At 39.9% G+C, this 20643-nt stretch overlaps 1 protein-coding gene across 1 annotated transcript in view; it reads right to left on the minus strand.

The window, feature by feature from the left end:
* homer3 (homer scaffold protein 3) overlaps positions 1-1940 on the minus strand; it is a gene marked incomplete at its 5' end in the record, with an annotated part of 40202 nt that extends 38262 nt beyond the window's left edge. Inside the window, 1 exon segment of the mRNA NM_001171520.1 lies at positions 1774-1940. Coding sequence (NP_001164991.1) covers positions 1774-1793 — 20 coding nt within the window.
* Between the last annotated feature and the right edge of the window lie 18703 nt (positions 1941-20643).

Genomic DNA, 20643 nt, shown 5'->3' on the forward strand with positions numbered 1-20643 from the left:
GTCCAACTGGCGGCCCGCGGGCCGCTGTGTGGCCCCCCACCTGTATGGCTGCTTTGATAATTTACCTTTGTGTAAGCTTTAAATGGTACCAGTACGGGCCCCCTGCATGGTTAACACCTCCGATTCAGGCTGTAAACCACCTGTATTGTTTAAAAATGTAATCCCCTTTGTTGTTCACACCTTTAAATCCCTACATTGTTCATCCCCTGCATTGTTCACACCTCAGGCTCAGGTTGTAATCACCCACATTGTTCACCTGTTCACACCTCAGACTGTAGGAGCAGTAGAAACCCAAAAATAAACCCTGCACACTATAAAAAGAACATATACTGAGGTGGTACTGCAATTAAAAAGTTTTTTAATATATAGTTATTGAGCAGACTGTAGGAGCAGTGGCAGCATTGTGTCACTGTAGGCTGCCTGTGTGTGCCATACTCTGCCTGCCCTATGCTGCCTGTGTGTGCCATACACACAGGCAGGGTAGGGAAGGCAGAGTATCGCACACACAGGCAGGGTAGGGAAGGCAGAGTATGGCACATACAGGCAGGGTAGGGAAGGCAGAGTATGGCACACACAAGCAGGGTGGGGCAGGCAGAGTGTGGCGCACACAGGCAGGGTAGGGAAGGCCGAGTATGGCAAACACAGGCAGGGTAGGGAAGGCAGAGTATGGCACACACAGGCAGTGTAGGGAAGGCAGAGTATGGCAGGTTTTTGCTGTACTACCACCATTAATATGGCTATGGTCATGCGATAACATGGGTGTGGTTTCAAGTGGGTGTGGTTTTAAAAAGGGGAGTGGTCAAAACTAGCTTCCATTATCGGCCCTCCACCACGGAGGCTGGAAAAATTCTGGCCCTCGGTGCCACAGAAGTTGGACAGCACTGCCTTACAACATAGAGAACACATACACGTAGCTAATATGAATATGGTAACCAGTTACTACAAACACACAGCACATAACAAAGGGCTGCATGTGATGCTGAGAAACTCAATTGGCTCTAGAAAAACAAACAAGTGCAAAGGGAACATTAAAGGGATTCTGTCATGATTTTTATGGTATACTCTTCATTTCTAAATTACACTGTTTACATAGCAAATAATTAACTCTACAATTTAAATTTTTATTCTTGGACCAACAAATGTATTTTTTTATATTTTTATTTTAGCTGGCAGAGAAATGACTAGGACAGTAAGCCCCTGGAGGCACTGTCAGTTCAGGCAGCTGAATCCTTCAGCAGAGGTGTCAATGAGCTGCTATCTTGCTACTTTCACATTATTCTGCTGATTGGCTGCTGGGCGGGAGGGGGCAATATCACTCCAACTTGTTAATATCACTCCAACTTGCACAAGTCACATGGCTGAGGGAACCTCGGAAAGTAAGGTAATGGCTATCCCCAAGTCAAATTTCAAAATAAAATATAAAAAAATCTGTTTGCTCTTTTAAAAATGGATTTCAATGCAGGATTCTGCTGGAGCAGCACTTTCACAGAGGCCTTTTAAAAAAACATGTTTTTCCGTGACAGTATTCCTTTAACATCAGCGTATTAAATAAGTGTCTACCGTAGGGGCCAGAACCATAACTAAAACATTTAATACTCTTGAAGGAAGTGCTGGTTTTTTACAATTTCATTTATATTCTCTCAATGGAAGTGGGTGTAAAGCAGAAAGCCCTGGACCTCAACCTGCAATTGCTAGAGTGATACCCTAAACATTATCCATCATCGCTGCAGCTAAATATAGCAGTTCAGAGGAAGCCTGAAGAGAAATCCATACCTGTTAGTGGTAGAAGACATTTGTGGATGAAAGACTGCGGAAGAACAAGGACACTGAAGAGAACAAGATGGAGGTCACAGTTGTGATTAGAACATAAGTTACAAATGTTCTGCCTTACGCTCCAGACAGACAACTTCTATATTGCTCCGAGGCCAAGTTTTCATTTCCTGGAGAAAAAGGAAACAGATGTCATTTTATTCTGATTTTATAAATGCCTGTAAAACTCCACAAACTGGCTGGTCTATTCCCCCCCCCCCCCATTCTGAGGGCTGGGATGACATTAAGTGACTCAGAATAATAGTGTATAATACACAGGTTTTCCAGAACCTAATAATTCACTTTGGGTACTGTCAAATTAATTTATGAAAACACTTAAAAGCCCCATTGTCCCTACTAGTCTGGTTACGTCACTTACCATGTTCTACCACATCGCCCAGTTTAAACAGTTTATCACAATTTTTTTACATTTTATAGTATAATGTACTGGCATGCTGCTGTGCGACATGTGATGTAAAATAAAAATTAGCTCTATGCATACATACTAATCCAACATGTCCCTGTTCTGCATTCTCATTCTCACAGCTCAGTCCAGGTTTATCTATAAGCAGTTAGATATAACACTGTATTTGTGTGTTTTGTTGCCCTAGAACAGTGCTGTCCAACTTCTGTTGTACCGAGGGCCGGAATTTTTCCAACCTACGTGGTGGAGGGCCGATAATGGAAGCCAGTTTTGACCACTCCCCTTTTTGAAACCGCTCCCACTTGAAAACACACCCATGTTATCACATGACCATACCCATATTAATGGTTGTAGTACAGCAAAAACCTGCCATACTCTGCCTGCCCTACCCTGCCTGTGTGTGCCATACTCTGCCTTCCCTACCCTACCTGTATGTGCCATACTCTGCCTTCCTTACCCTGCCTGTGTGTGCCATACTCTGCCTTCCCTACCCTGCCTGTGTGTGCCATACTCTGCCTTCCCTACCCTGCCTGTGTGTGCCATACTCTGCCTTCCCTACCCTGCCTGTGTGTGCCATACTCTGCCTTCCCTACCCTGCCTGTGTGCCATACTTTCACTGTGTTTGCCATTCTTGGCTGGTTTGTGCCATACTTGGCCTGTGTGTGCCATACTCTGCCTTCCCTACCCTGCCTGTGTGTGCCATACTCTGCCTTCCCTACCCTGCCTGTGTGTGCCATACTCTGCTTGCCCTATGATGCCTGTGTGTATGGCACACACAGGCAGCCTACAGTGACATAATGCTGGCACTGCTCCTACAGTCTGCACAATAACTATATATTAAAAAACTTTTTAATTGAAGTACCACCTCAGTATATGTTCTTTTTGTAGTGTGCAGGGATTGTTTGTGGGTTTCTACTGCTCCTGAGGTGTGAACAGGGGAACAATGGGGGTGATTGCAGCCTGAGCCTGAGGTGTGAACACTGCAGAGGGTGAACAATGCAGGTATTAAAAGGTGTGAACAACACAGGGGATTACATATTTAAACAATACAGCCTGATTACAGCCTGAATCTGAGGTGATAACCATGCAGGGGGGGCAGTTAATCACAGTACTGATACCATTTAAGGCTTACACAAGAGTAAGCCATCAAAGCAGCCAGACAGGTGGGGGGCCACACAGAGGGGGGTCGCGGGCCGCATGCGGCCCGCGGGCCGCCAGTTGGACAGCACTGCCCTAGAACAAAACAAAGCGACATTACAGGTATAGGACCTGACTCTATTTTAATCATATAATTCAAATGTTTAAAAATGATTTCCTTTTTCCCTTTAATAATAAGACTGTACCTATTGGGTTTATTTAATATTAAATCATTTTTTAACAGACCTAATGTATTATTATGGAAAGACACATTGTATAATTTTTAAAGAATGTATTTGTATTGCACTGCTGCACATAAGTATTTGAACACCCGAGAAAATCAGTGTTAATATTTGGTACAGAAACCTTTGTTTGCAATTACAGAGGTCAAACATTTCCTGTAGTTCTTGACCAGGTTTGCACACACTGCAACAGGGATTTTGGCCCACTCCTCCACACACATCTCCTCTAGATCTGTCAGGTTTTGGGGCTGTCGCTGAGCAACACAGAGTTTCACCTCCCTCCAAAGATTTTTTATTGGATTTAGGTCTGGAGACTGGCTAGGCCACCAGGGCCGGATTTAACTTTTCGGCGCCCCAAGGCCGCCCCCTGCCCCCCCACGAGTGCGCATGCGCAATCGCGCGACGCCCCTCTCCCCCGAGTGCGCATGCGCGATCAATGCGCATGCGCAATCGCACATTTAAACTCCCATACAGAGCAGTGGGGAGAGGTCCCGACTGCTCCATATGGGAGCCAAATGTAAAAAATCTGTTGCGGCGGGGCGGCATGCCGCCCCTAAACTTGTGCCGCCCTAGGACCTCTTACGGAGCCACTCCTTGGTTATCCTGGCTGTGTGCTTCAGGTCATTGTCATGTTGGAAGACCCAGCCAAGACCCATCTTCAATGCTTTTACTGAGGGAAGGAGGTCAAAATCTCACAATACATGGCCCCATTCATCCTCTCATCAGTGCAGTCGTCCTGTCCCCTTCGCAGAAAAGCACCCCCAAAGCATGATGTTACCACCCCTATGCTTCAGTAGGGATGGTGTTCTTGGGATGCAACTCATCCTTATTTTTCCTCCAAACACGGCGAGTGAAGTTTAGACCAAAAAGTTCTACTTTGGTCTCATTCGACCACATGGCTTTCTCCCATGCCTCCTCTGGATCATACAGATGGTCACTGGCAAACTTCAGACGGGCCTGGACATGTGATGACTTGAGCAGGGGAACCTTCAGTGCAATGCATGATTTGAAACCATGACGGCGTAGTGTTCTACCGACAGTGACCTTTGAAACTGTGGTCCCAGCTCTCTTCATGTCATTGACCAGCTCCTCCCTTGTAGTTCTGGGCTGATTCCTCACCTTTCTTATCATCAGTCATACCCCACGAGGTGAGATCTTGCATGGAGCCCCAGTCTTAGGGAGTCTGACAGTCGTCTTTAGCCTCTTCCATTTTCTAACAATTGCTCCAACAGTTGCTCTATTTTCACCAAGCTGCTTGGCAATTGCCCTGTAGCCCTTTCCAGCCTTGTGGAGGTCCATAATTTTGTCTCTGGTGTCTTTTCACAGTTCTTTGGCCTTGCCCATGGTAGTAGTTGAAGTCTGACTGACTGTGGGGTGGACAGGTGTCTTTAAAGAGCTCAGACAGGTGCTACTGATTTAGATTAATGAGTGGAGTAGAGGTGGACTATTTAAAGGCAGAGTATCAGGTCTTTGAGAGCCAGAATTCTTGCTGATTGCCAGGTGTTCAAATACTTATGTGCAGCAGTGCAATACAAATACATTCTTTAAAAATCATACAATGTGATTTCCTGAATTTCTTTTTTAAATGCTGTCTCTCACAGTGGGAATGCGCCTACAATGTGAATTTCAGACCCCTCCATGATTTCTAAGTGGGAGAACTTGCAAAATCGCAGGGTGTTCAAATACTTATGTTCCTCACTGTAGAAAGGACATGCCAACAAATGAGTGATCTTATAACATCTATAAAGAAACTAGATTTAAAGCAACAAAACTGAACTTTACATATTTGTGCTTTAAAATCAACTATAGTTCACAAAACAACAAGAAATGTTTTGTGTTTAATACCCTGCCTCTCTTCCTGTGACAATATTAAATTATGAATAGCTCTGGCAACCAAAAAAACCCATCTTCTGTTAGGATATTTTTATAGATATGCATCTTTTTTAATTCTTATCTTTCTCATCTCATATTCATCTTTCATTATGATTTCCAAACCAAGGACTAGCTCATATGGAAAAGTAAAACCTGGAATCTATATAAAATTATTTAAATCCCAAACTGGATAGCTGATGAAGAAAACATTAAGCCATTCAAAAACTATTAAATCAAAATACCAAATACAAATTGTTTAGATCATACTAAAAACAACAAAAAAAAAGTTAATATTAAACTGAAGCACTTTAATCCTTTTGGGCAGTGACCTCTGTACCTCTTGTATTGGTTATTGGCTTTGTATGTAACTCTGTATATTCAATGTATGGTGGTTTTAGCAGGGCTGTCAAGTCGGTAGATAAATTCTCCGACTCCTCAGTTTCTGATACTTCCGACTCCGCGACTCCGACTCCTCTGTTTTTAATATGCTAATGTATTTTATACATCCAGGAAGGGGAAGGGGCACTTAAAACACAACTGAACTGATAATAAACTGATAGACAATTTTATCTATACTACTCCTAATGATTTCCCTAGAATCCCATAGTCATGTTTAAAGCTTAAGCTAACATTACAGCTGAATTACAGCAGTTTTTCAAATGTTTTAAAGCTTCAATCTTAAAGGAACAGTAACACCAAAAAATAAAATAGCTTTAAAGTAATAAAAATATAATGCACTGTTGCCCTGCACTGGTAAAACTGGTGTGTTTGCTACAGTAAAACTACTATAATTTATATAATAAGCTGCTGTGTAGCCACGGGGGCAGCCATTCAAGCTGGAAAAAAGGAGAAAAGGCACAGGTTACATAGCAGATAACAGACAAGTTCTGTAGAATACAATAGTGTCTTATCTGTTATCTGCTATGTGCCTGTGCCTTTTCTCCTTTTTCCCAGCTTGAATGGCTGCCCCCGGGGCTACACAGCGGGGTATTTATATAAACTATAGTAGGGTTTCTGTAGCAAACACCCCAGCTGTACCAGTGCAGGAATGGCTGCCCCGGGGCTACACAGCGGGGTATTTATATAAACTATAGTAGGGTTTCTGTAGCAAACACCCCAGCTGTACCAGTGCGGGAATGGCTGCCCCTGGGGCTACACAGCGGGGTATTTATATAAACTATAGTAGGGTTTCTGTAGCAAACACCCCAGCTGTACCAGTGCAGGGACGGCTGATCCCGGGGCTACACAGCAGGGTATTTATATAAACTATAGTAGGGTTTCTGTAGCAAACACCCCAGCTGTACCAGTGCAGGAATGGCTGCCCCCGGGGCTACACAGCGGGGTATTTATATAAACTATAGTAGGGTTTCTGTAGCAAACACCCCAGCCGTACCAGTGCAGGAATGGCTGCCCCCGGGGCTACACAGCAGGGTATTTATATAAACTATAGTAGGGTTTCTGTAGCAAACAGCCCAGCTGTACCAGTGCAGGAATGGCTGCCCCCGGGGCTACACAGCGGGGTATTTATATAAACTATAGTAGGGTTTCTGTAGCAAAAACCCCAGCCGTACCAGTGCAGGAATGGCTGCCCCTGGGGCTACACAGCGGGGTATTTATATAAACTATAGTAGGGTTTCTGTAGCAAACACCCCAGCTTATACCAGTGCAGGAATGTCTGCCCCCGGGGCTACACAGCGGGGTATTTATATAAACTATAGTAGGGTTTCTGTAGCAAACACCCCAGCTGTACCAGTGCAGGAATGGCTGCCCCCATACTACACAGCAGCTTATTTATATAAATTATAGTAGATTTTCTGAAGTAAACACACAGTGCAGGGCAGCAGCACATTATATTTTAGTTACTTTTATACACTTTCATTTTTTGGTGTTACTTTTCCTTTAAACTATTGACTATCCATTCCCTTCACGTATACAAGTATTTCTAGTCCTGCAATGTTTTTACTTAATTAGTTATCAGTGAGAGTTAGGCTAGGTTCACAGTGAGCATTGTGTTCCCTGTAACAGAGAAACCCGACGCAGTGGAGCTGCCGCACCGTAACTGTGCGTTACGTCCCATTTAGTGAAGCATACAGTCAATGAAAAGCTTCATGGTCACTCAACGTGTTCGTTTATGCACGGCGTGCATTGGGCTTTATTCTTATAGCAGATAAGTAATTAATTATGACTGTTTGTGAATTGGGACATTTAAACTTGCTTTATTTTTTTTTTTTATTCCCATTTAAATTTAGTAGGAGTTGGAGTCGGTTCATTTTTTGCCGACTCCGACTCCGGGTACCCAAAATTGCCTCCGACTCCGACTCCTCGACTCCGACTCTGACTCCACAGCCCTGGGTTTTAGTGATTTTTTTAAACAACAACTAAACTCATGTACACAAAATAAATCATATTAATTGAAAAAGCGCTTACGGAAAAAAAATGTGAAAAAAATGCAAAACCTTTTTTGTTTTGTTGTACAGGCGTCAAAAAACCCTGAAAACCTTTAAAACCACAGAACAAAGAAAGATCTTCTGCCACTGACTTCTACATGACGTGTAGATGAAAAAAAAACAAACATTAGTTAATGCCCCCCCCATGTCGGTGTTTTATAAATACGAGATGATAATAATAATAAAGTGCTACTTTAACAAAGGTATAAATACATATAAAGAGTGTGATGCACTCATGGCAGCTTGCTCTTTAGTATTAGGTGCCCCTTAACAGTTTGATAAGAGATTAAAAATAGCTTTTTTCCTGGAAGCCAAGTACACATATTGATGGCATGTGAGGTTTGGATGCCTTTGAGAGATTGAAAATAAAAGATAAATATAGTTTTGGTTCATTTATCTCAAATCTCACAGGAATACCCTTTAAAGAACAAAATAAAGGGCTGAAGGGAATTCTTAAAAAGGACGCCTTTCAGAGATTTTGCCCCACCAACAGGTACTCAAACACAGACAACACTGCAGTCAGCTTGGTGAGCATACAAAGTATGCAGTATGAGTATACGGCTGGGGAATAAATAGATGGTTGCAAGCAGTAAGTAGTTATTGCAGTTCAGCCTGTATTTAGACAAACATCCCTCCATCCATTATTAATGCTACGGAATTCCCACGCTGGCTGCTAACTTCAAACCCCGTTCTCTGCCTGCACTCCCGCTGATCAGAAAAAGATGGATGTTGTCCTATACATTTAACTGTGCTCATATCTTCTATGGCACTGATTCAAATTTTCTCTCTCTGTTTTTTTTTAACTTTCAGATTCTTCAGTTACACATTGAGCTATTTCTTTCTATATGTCAGATAGAAAAGCCATTCAATTGCTTTTTTTTGGTGGGGAATATAAGGTGTTCCATAAAATCTAAAAACATCAGCTCAAACATATTACAGTCAATTCCATTAGAAGCCAATTAACCATCCTGTATATTTTTAGAGTGTGGGACAAATCCCACATAAGAATGAGGAACAGACAAGAACAGAGGGGACATTCTTGCAGATGGTACCCTGGCTAAAATTAAACCTAGGGCCCACAGTGCTGCATGACTGCTAACCACTGCACCCCTGTGCTCTCCCACCTGCTCACTACTTTGTCAGCTACCAAAAAATAAGCTCCACCAGGAAACCATGCAACCATTCAGTATCCAACTAAAAATAAAAATAGTAGTGCTAGAAAATGTATACATAATTTCTATCATTGGCGGGGGGCTTCTTTAACTTGAAATTCATTTCACTGAGAATATAAATTGAAATATTCAGCCCCTCCACATTGTGCCCCCTCTCTCTCTCTTCCCTGTCTTTCTCCCTCTCCGCATGGCTGCTCCTTCATGGACTGATTTTGGTGATGTGCAGAGTTACTCTTTTTTTCCTGCCTCTGAGTAAATGCAGCTCCATTACTGACCCCATTGCCTTTGTAATTTATTCCAGGCCACATTCTACACATACTGAATGGAATAAGACAAGCGTGAGCACTTAGTCTTACACAATTGAAGGCTTACTTTGTGGCAATGACAAATACTGTATGTTACAATTTACATGTTTCCTATGCACTAATTCCTTTCCTTGACTCATCAAGAGGCTCTACGAGCATAGACAGAATCAACATCTTAAGTTCTAAATTACTTCCAATGAGCTATCAGGAACCACCATAAAGAGAACCTATTAGATATGTTGTTGAATTCTGGCGAGACTATACTATATGTACAGTATCTAGTAGAATTAAGTCTAAAACAACTGGACAACTGGTCGCACCATTAGTGCCTTTTAAACATAACCCCACTTGTGTCTTATCCCACCCAAGTCTCTCAGCACTTGTTTCACACTCTGTGTGTTATGTAATGCCTAAACTGTTTTGTGACTGAATATGAAAGGATTAAAAGCAAACAGCAGAATAACAGGCCAAAGATATTTAAAAAACGTTAAGAAACAAAACTGCTATTCATTAATACACACAATGGAACATAACATAAAAAGTTAATCCAGTTATGTTTTTCGTAACATGCTGCTCTTAATATAGTGCAAAACTTAGCAAATTGCCACAGGGGCCTTGTCGTTAATGCCAATCACTAAAGAAAGTTTTATTATTGGTGCCGTACTTCAGCTATAAACTGCATGATCTGAGTTTACAATAACTATGAGCAGGTTAAAATAGCTTCCAACGGAAACAATGGCCTATGGAGAATGGACCAATAAGCTTTTCATAAGGCTTTGCCAAAAAAAGCGAAAACAGGAGAGGAAAAAAAGGGAAAGGAAAGTTCAGCAACAGCACTGAGCTCTAAAACCCCGAATGAATCCTTACTCCCCAGTGGAAATTGTACGAAGGGATTATAGACATGGACAAATCTTTTCTACACTTGAACCATCACAGAAAAAAATAATTGCTGTTATCGCACTTGCATGTGTTTTCTTCAACGTTTGGCTACAAGACACTTATGCAGAGGTGTTCATATATAACTATATTCTGAGATGAGACAAAAGGCTAACTTGTGGGCTTTTTGCAAGGTTGGTCTTGATTTGCAATTTCATGACCATAATAACCATGTTACCAATTTTTTGTTTGGAATCTGTGCTTCTCTGCAAGTAATATGATGAAAAGCTCAAATGCATTAATAAACTGGAGAAAAAAAAATAAAGTTATCAGAGACAATTCCAATTGACTTCTATAGAAACTCGCCAGCTTTAACTTGCCGAGTTTTTTCAGGCAACTTTTCACAGTTTTTTCTTTAATAAATGCTGATGATTCAGGGTTCAGAAGATAGTTGCATATACTTTCATGTTCGTTTTTTTTTGGAATTCAGAAAAAACACCAATTTAAATTTTTTGTGAAATAAACCGCTTAAAGAGGTAGCAACCAGTGTGGTTGTAGAGGTTTTGGCGGTCAAGACAATAGGAGTAATAAGTCTGTTCAGCATTGGTGAGACCACAAAAACTAGTGTAAAATGAAGAAAAACTTGAAATCAGGGGATGTAAAATAGAGGTTTCTCTGTACAATGAAAACTAGCTTTTATATAACCTGATTTCAAGTTTTCTCTCATTTTACAACATTTTTTGTAGTCCCAACAATATATATGAATTTATATAGTGCATTTCCCTGATTTTACATTTTCCCACATTTGACACCATTTTTTCTAGTCTCCTGAAAAAGTAAAACAGTGGTTCTACTGTAGACAAATAAAAATGGAAATGAGGAAATACTGGACCTTTAAATAAACAAAAAAATATATTTTAGCCTTAAATGCTTATAGCAATTCAGCTTTTCCTTATATCCTCTAGCCTTTTCTTTTAGATATGTCCTTCACTCCCACTACTCACTGCTTAAGACATTTGCCTCTCTTTCCCTATAATAATCTCCCACTCTCGACTTCACGGCATCTGTCTGCCCATAGAATTCCTTGCCAGCCTCTTTCATTCCCCTCAGCTCTGAAAATGCTCCCTGCACCCACGTTTTATTCATTGATACTTGACACAATGTTCTCCATTCAAAATCTGTGCATATATATATTAAAGATACTAAATGTATCTTTTCAACCAATATATTTCAGTTGTTATCCAACCTCTGTAGAGTTAAAATTCACACCAGCAGTCTATTTCCCACCTCCTTTTAATCTGCGATCCTTGTAAATGTGTTTTAATGCTACTCTACAGCACCACATAACTTGCTGGTGCATTGAAAATAATAATAAAGAGAATTACAAATGACTATCCCTAAGCCCTAACAACCTTCCCCACTGTAAAAATTAAACATTTATGAGACCTTGATTTGCAGTCTTTGGTGACGGTGATCCAAGGAAGAGGTTAACCCACCTTCAGCATTCAGGTGGAGAAGAAAAGTATAACCACTTGTTTCACTGACCTTAAAAGCATTCAGCATAAATATTAGATGTATTGACACATTAATTGTATGCACTAACCCCCTTATGTATTATAAAGCACTAAGTTTGCCCAGGAGCAGGAACCAATCGCAACCAATAAGATGTTTGCTTTTAAACAGGTTTACAAGTAAATTCTACCTGCTGATTGGCTGCTGTGGGTTACTGCTCCTGGCAAATATAGTGTCTTTTATTACATAACCCGCTAAGCGCACTAAGAGGTATTCATAATACAGAAATTACATATAACACATGATATGTATATTTATTCTTTCTTTAATCTTAATATGAGTTAAAGGAGAAGGAAAGGTAAAATCAGTGGGGGTGCCAAAATGTAAGGCACCCCCCCAGTGATAGTAATTGCTTACGGTATATACCGGGTTAATACTCCAAGTTAAAAGAAAACTGCACCAGCCCGGGGTAGCTGCAAACGAGTGATCTTCTTTCTTCGCAATCCCAGGGCCAGCACATGCGCAGTAGAGTAAAAAAGCTGGATTTTTTGTTAATGTTCTGCTTTTCACTCTACTGCGCATTGTTCTTGCGGTGTGAAGAAGGAAAAGGATTTCTTTGTCACAACTACCCCGGGCTGGTGTGGGGATAGCTCAAATTTAGGTATGTAATTACAATCACTGGGGGGTGCCTAACATTTTCCTTCTCCTTAAACATTTGTATCCAGGCCAGCCTTAAGTTACATTTAACAATTCAAAAATTCTGCTTTACCCTCCAATGCAAGTATTTATATTTAAAGAGGTTGTTCACCATTAAGTTAAATGTAAATATGACTTAGACATGTAGGCAATTTGCAATTGGTTTTGATTTTTAATTTTATGCTTTTTATCCTATCTTTGTATCTGACAAGGTCATTCTCTCCTTTTATTTCACTCTGCCTTTCAAACTGCACATATTCTTTATAGAGACAAAGTAAGCCTGAAATTGGGTAGCCTTAGGGCTAAATCATATGTCCTATCATATACACATATATAAATATATACATTTATCCTGATATGAACCACTAAAAATACCAGTTAATTCCCATGTTGCTTTTCACTATTATTATTTTAGACATGTCTGATGTGTTATAAATGATACAGACATTTTAAAACCATATCATCCTTATATCCTTTATATACAGCCTGACACAAACACACAAGCCTGGCCTCGCTGTGCTGTACATCTTTTTGTGTCAACAAGTAGATTTTTTTCTAAAAAAGAACTCTATTTAAACACATTGAAATGTCAGTCTACATCTTGTTTTCAAAGTGAGCCCCATAGCCTCTAATTTTATTCAGTTAAGAATTGGTTCACCCACAGTTGTAGGGCTGTAGGCTGGAAACTGTTGTTCGGACTACTTTTGTTCTCTTAATGCAGCTTTCTTGCATTTTATTGAGCACCAATTATCTCAAAAATATATATTGATGGGCAATGTTTTACCTAAAACAGAAACAAGCTGCCAACCTCTGTGCTGTACTGAATGCATCAAATGTATTGAGGGCACATCAACGGGAGCTACTGCATTTGTTGCCACCATCTTGGACTTAACAATTCTCTAGGACTCCTGGAAACACTTCTTGCAGAAATATAAGCTGAATACCTGGTGACTTCAGTAGAACTTACTTGTTAAGCAACTTCTGGTCAAATAGCCTTTCAGTCTTCTGAAAGTTGGTAATTTTGCCCTCTCTATTGACAACGAAGGTGGACACATAGTAGATGAAATCATCTACTACTCTGCTTTTACTTCATGTGTGACCTGCTTTTACTGAAAAAAACCATAAATAATTTGTACCATATAGCTATCACTGTATATGGTATTAACTACTTGCTCTGCCAAGAAATATAAACAGAGAGTGTATAAAAAGTTATATACAACAAGATTTCTTGAGCAGAAACTAATTTGTCACTGTGCTCCAGGGCCCAGACCTATCACTTTCCTCTAAAGATGCAAGAAAATGCATGATAGACAAACATTTTGCACATAGTTTTATGGAAAAAATTGAACTGACTTCAGAGATTATGCTTAATCTTGTACCATCACCATCTCTAGACTTCTTCTCCTAGCAGTTGAGACAGCACCATCTTTTTAGAAAGAGGCAGCAGCCAACACTGAAGCAGTACATGTGAGAAGGTGCTTGCAGTACAGCTTTGCTTACAATATTTTATGTTTAAAACAGATGTAGATGTTGATGCTCAAGCTAATTATAGGTCCGATTTTTGGAGCAAATCAATCCACTGGCTACTCTCAGACTTGTTTTATTCAACAGATAAACTGCGAAAAATATGTATTGTTTTTTACATACAGGTATAGGATCCGTTATCTGGAAACCCAATATGCAGAAAGTTCCGAATTACAAGAAAGCCAACTACCATAGACTCAATTTTAAAATTAATTTCCTTTTTCTCTGTAATAATTCAAAAGTAACTTGCATCTAATCTTAACTAAGATATAATTAAACCCTATTAATCCCCCTTGGGTTTATTTAATGTTAAAATTATTTTTTTGTAAGATTAAGGTATAGTGGTCCAAATTAATGGAAAGAACCCTTATCTGGAAAACCCCAGGTCTCAAGCATTATAGATAACAAGTCCCATAGCGGATTATTCAATCCATATAAAGTCACTTCGATATGTAGGGGATGTTTTATGAATGTTCGAATATTCATTTTTTCACAATTCAATATTTTTTGTGCTAAAACTCCCAAAATTCAAGTTATGGTTTAAAAACTTGAATTTAAAAAAATTTACAAGTGCAAAAACTCAAAAAATTCAAATTTACAAATTCTGCAGCTAAAAGCTTGAGCGTTCATGTAGAAGTCAATGGGAGTTGTCCAAGTCATATTTTATATTTGAAATTTTCGAGTTTTCTGAGGTTTCTTTTGAGTTTGTAAACTAGAAAATTTTAGGTATTTGACATTTCCATTAATAAATAGGAGTTTTCCATTAATAAATAACCAAGCATTTGAGGGTTTCTTTTAAATGTTTATTCGAATTAGGAAAAAAACCTGAATTCACAAACTTCAAAATTGATAAATAAGCCCATAAGTATACATGATGCCATGCTTCTTAGTCTGAAATGCTGCTTAGTGCAAAAAGGCATAATATATTATAAACCACAAACCTTAAAGGAGAAAGAAAGATAAAAACTAAGTAAGCTTAGTAAGAAAGGTCTATGTAAATACAGCCATAAGTACTCACAGAAACAATGCACTGAGTTCCCTGTCAAAAGATTTGTTGAGTCTGTTTTCCTCTGCTAGAGACATCCAGCTCTCCCCCCTCTCCTGCTCCCCCCTCCCTCAAGAATGCTAAGAACTTACTCCCCCCTTAGGAATGTGGATCTGAGCCAATCAGCAGGAAGCTTCCTCATAGTCTAACTGACTGAGCATGTTCACTTGGTCTGGGTGTCTGTGCAGGAGTGAGGCATTATGGGAACTTTCTTTACACAGCTCAGCGTTTTTTCTTCCTGTTTGGCTTCTGATCATCTGAACAAGAGAAATATTTGGAAACTTAAGGGTGCTATTGAGAGAACTGAAGGTATGCCTGCAGCTTGAGATTAACTCTTTATTAGCCTTTCCTTCACCTTTAAGAATTCTGTGTCAGGTAGCCACAAGTATCAATAGGCTACCCAGAAAAATATGAGCATTTTGTGGCTTGTGGGCAGGATTTTCACAAGTAGGTATAGGTCTGGGCTGGGGGGGCTGCAATATAAGATCCTACCCTGGGATGACATTACTTGAGGTCTACAAATATGGCACTTACAGTGGTCAAAAAGTAGAAAGTTGGGGATAAAGCAGTTGTAGGTTTGGTCCAGGTATGATGCAGTTCGACCACTGCAGGCCTCTACCACATGACCAACTTACTGTGAAAAAATGTAGCACTTGCTTGGTTTTATACTCAGGTATGGGACGTGTTATCCAGAATGCTCAGGACCGGGGGGTTTTCCAGACAGTGAATTTTTCTTTCATTTGAATTTCCATACCTTAAGTCTACTAGAAAATGACTTAAACATTAATTTAACCCAGAAGGATTATTTTGCCACCATTACAGATGAATTATATTTGTTATATATTTGTCCTTTCTGTAAGTAAGATCTTTTTGGGTAACGGGTTTCTGGATAATTTTGAACAAAGCTTCTTGGATATGGAATTACCCTTATATAACACAGGAGTAAAATCTATAGGAAACAATTATCGTTTTGGGGATCAGTTGCCACTATACTGTCATTTTCCACTTGTAAAGACTAGGAAAGTGATCTTCATTGAGTGACAGCACCACATATTATAAAAGCTGAAACAGAAAGTAGGCAAAGCAAAATGTCAAAGCAGACCTGTGTAGATTTTGCACCTCCTTCTCACGCTGCATTTATTCACATAAATTCAGAGCAGTGAAATTTATTAGCAAGTCTGCCTCCAGAGGAACGCGTCATTTAAATAGAAGTGGGGCAAGCAGGACACAATGACCTATATTAAAGGATACCTAAATGACAAAATTCAGGTTGTTTTTTTTATGTCAATATACACCAATATTCAACATTTGTGCAGTGAATAGGACTTAGGTTAAACATTGTTTCTTTCCTTTGTTTTAAAGGGATTCTGTCATGATATTTATGGTGTACTTTTTATTTTTATATTACACTGTTTACATATCTATCATTTAAAATTTTATTCTTGAACCAACAAATGTTTGTTTTTTTTTTTAGTTGTACAGGTATGGGATCCCGTATCCGGAAACCTGTTATCCATAAACTCCGAATTACGGAAAGCCCATCTCCCACAGACTCCATTTAAATCAAATAATTCAGGATTTTAAAACTGATTTCCTTTTTCTTTTGTAATAATAAAACAGTACCTTGTAATTGACCCCAACTAAGATATAATTAATCCTTATTGGAGGAAAAACAATTCGATTGAGTTTAATTAATGTTTTATTGATTTTTTAGTAGACTTAAGGTACAGAGATCCAAATTACGGATTGAGTGCTATTCTGATATCTACTGGGAGCTGCTATCTTGCTACCTGGTGGGGAAAGGGAGGGTGGTGATATTTCTCCAATTTGCAGCTCAGCAGTAAAGTGTGACTGAAGTTTATCAAAGCACAGGTCACATGGCTGTGGCACCCTGGGAAATGAAGAATATGACTAGCCCAATATGAAATTTCAAAATTAAATATAAAATAAAAATCATTTTTTTAAAAACAGATCCGAGTGCAGGATTCTGCTGGAGAAGCTCTATTAACTGATGTGTTTTGAAAAAAACATGTTTTCCCATGTATTTCTTTACCTAAGAAATATTTGTTTTTGTGATTTCTTGCACTGATCAGAGCAGAACAGTGGTTAGTAGTATGATGCAGAGAGTAAAATTCTCAGACAATTTGCAATTGGTCTTCATTTTGTACTATTTATGGTTTCTTAATCATTTCACTTTTTGTTCAGCAACTCTCCAGTTTGGAATTTCAGCAGTTATCTGGTTGATAGGGTTCAAATTACCCTAGCAACCAGCAAGTGGCTTGAATGAGAGACTGGGCTATGAATAGGAGAGGACCTGAATAGAAAAATAAGCAATAATAAGTAGCAATAACAATACGATTATAGCCTAACAGAGCTGCTGGGGTCAGTGACCCCATGTGAAAGTTGGAAAGAGTCAGGAAAAGGTGGCAAATAACTAAACAACTATCCAAATTAAATAATGAAGACCAACAAAAAAAGTTGCTTAGAACTACCCATTCTATAACATTCTAAAAGTTAACTTAAAGGTGAATCACCTCTTTAATGAGCCTATAATTATTTCTGGAACTGCTAGGAATTGGGGTTTAGATTTGTTTCTTCTGAACATATGTTACTCAGAAAGGCCAGAATAAAAGGCATGAGCGATTTTGATCTCAGATAACCTGGGGGGGGGGGGGGGGGGGGGGGCATTTGTGTGTCATTACACACCACCGCTTTACCATAACAAATAAAAAACTGGACACACCAGTAGGGAACCATTTTAACAGCCCTCACCACTCCATAAACGATTTAAGAATCTTGGTCCTTAAGGAAAACTTTAAAACAGAGAATGAAAGGAAGGAATGGGAGTACAAATTAATGAAAACTTTCAACTCTCTGGAGAAGGGACTGAACCTGGGCCTTGGATTTATGGCAAATTATACAGATGCCTGCGTCCAGCCAAAAATACAAACATCTGTAGAGACACTGGGCCAGTTAATTACATGGAATTCCATTCACTTCACACTTAAGTAACTTACCCTAATTTATATCAAGTCACTTTGATCCACATTATCCTGTACCTTATCTGTTTGTCCCGTGCAGCTCCCCCCCCCCCATTTATATGACTTTGTTAACACCTTCCACACAGATATTCTTTTTTTCTGGTTATTTGATCTATGAGCTGAATGTTGGATATATATCAGAGAGCACCACAGCTTCATTGTAATCAGCTTAAAAAAGGAACTAAAATGTTCTGAAAGCTTGCTATGACTATCTTAGTTAGCCAATAAAGGTATCACCTTTATACCACTTTTGTTATTTTTTATTTCAAAAGGGTTACCCTGTAAACATTTTTGACTGGCTAACACGGTACATCACCTTTTCCTGTGTCATCATCTAAACAAATCTGTATTGGCACAAGGTTTTTAATTGAATGACTAAACTTTTGATTGATACATAAGGATTAGGCCTGGTACCTCTTCATGGCAAAATAATTTTATCATAAATCATAAAGTCCATAAAATTAGCATCCTGACAGAGTTGGAAGTGCACATCTTTATTGATAGCTTTTATACTACACTATACAGCAAGTCAGAGGACATACTTAGATCATTCCTGTTCTAGAACTGAATGGTTAAAATAGGTGCTGAAGGATTTTGTTTCTCATGTACGTCATCTACAGAGATTCATGAGTGTAAGTATTTATAGGTGCACTTGTGTGACCTAACGTCATTTGTATCTGCATTCTTTTGGTGTCAGAATACCCCCACGTGGCACTTCTGAAATGCTGCTGTCACTTTGCCTGGCTGGATGGACTCTTGCAAATGTTCAGAGCCAGCCAACAACTCTCATTGACAACTGACTATGAACAGATATTGCCCTATTTAACCACTAACTAGGTTTCTAGGTTAACTTCATATATGTCAGTTCATATCAAAAGCATTGCCATGTACTTTTTTGGAGTGGAGGATTATTAGCCTTGTCCTTATTGAGTACAATTTTAGATGGTCATTTGATCCCTTGACACTGTTCATTTGCTTTCAGGTATTTTTGTCCTGTCATTTGTATATGATTCTTGCCCCACGTACCCAAGGTGGTACTTCAGAGCTGCAAAGGGAATGAACAACAATATTCAGTTATTCATCTCGGCTTGCTCATTATGCGCATGGTCCTGACATAGAAGCGGTAGAAGTGCCTCCCAAGCTTATATCACACGCATGCACATAATGAGCTTCTCGCACTCACTTATTATGTGCATGCATGTGCCCCAACATGGCCACCCACCAGGAGCTTCCTCCCAGTACAGGTGGCTTAGTGGTGGTAAGGGGCATATTTAGTATCAAAACTATTGTGGGATCTATTAGACTACACCTCTAGCGGGGGAAACATTTTTAGTGATAGATGCCTTTTAAAGGGGGCCCTGCAGTGCTGCAATTACTTGGATAAACTGGGCCCCCCTGCTGTCAGTGAGCTGCAGACTTGGAATTGGAGGGCAGGAGCTCTGATGCTTGTTTGTCACTAAAGTTTAAAGTAGAAGGAAAGGCTAATAAATAGTTAATCTCAAGCTGCAGGCATACCTTCAGTTCTCTCAATAGTGCCCTTAAGTCTCCCCATATTACTCCCGTTCAGATGCCTCATTGAAAAAAAAACGCTAAGCTCTGTAAAGAAAGTTCCCATAATGCCTCCTGCACCAAGACCAGTGTACATGCCCAGTTTGTAAGCCTATGAGGAAGCCAATCCCTGCACTGGCTTCCCCTACCATCCCTGCACTGCCAATCCCTGCACTGGCTTCCCCTACCATCCAGGATAAAATTCAAGCTATTGACCCTCACATTTAAAGCAGTCCATAACTCTGCCCCACCCTACATCTCTGAACTCATCTCTAGGTACCATCCAACCCGCTTGTTACGCTCCTCTACTGACCTGCTCCTCAACTCCTCTCTCATTCCCTCCTCACACGCTCGCATTCAAGACTTTGCAAGGGCTGCCCCCCTTCTCTGGAATTCGCTCCCACAAACTGTCAGACTTTCTCCCAATCTCTCTGCCTTCAAGAAATCTCTAAAAACACATTTATTTAGAGAGGCTTACCCTAATCTAGTTTAGCAATACCCTGTGCCCCACCTCTCACAACTCTGGTCATGCCCAGTCCCACGCCTTGTATCTCAACCCTTTCTCCTTGTAGATTGTAAGCTCTTTTGGGCAGGGCCCTCTTCACCTCTTGTATCGGTTATTGATTGCTTTATTTTATTGCTGGAATGGCAGTTGATGTCATCTACTTGGACTTTGCTAAAGCGTTTGATACAGTACCTCACAGAAGGTTAATGATCAAATTAAGGAATATTGGCCTAGAACATAATATTTGTAATTGGATAGAGAACTGGCTGAAGGATAGAGTACAAAGAGTGGTGGTAAATGGAACATTTTCTAATTGGACCAGTGTGGTTAGTGGAGTACCGCAGGGGTCAGTCCTTGGGCCTTTGCTTTTTAACTTGTTTATTAATGACCTGGAGGTGGGCATAGACAGTACTGTTTCTATTTTTGCTGATGACACTAAATTGTGCAAAACTATAAGTTCCATGCAGGATGCTGCTGCTTTGCAGAGC

This window comes from Xenopus tropicalis, chromosome 1 (genome assembly GCF_000004195.4).
Source record: "Xenopus tropicalis strain Nigerian chromosome 1, UCB_Xtro_10.0, whole genome shotgun sequence".
NCBI lineage: Eukaryota > Metazoa > Chordata > Amphibia > Anura > Pipidae > Xenopus > Xenopus tropicalis.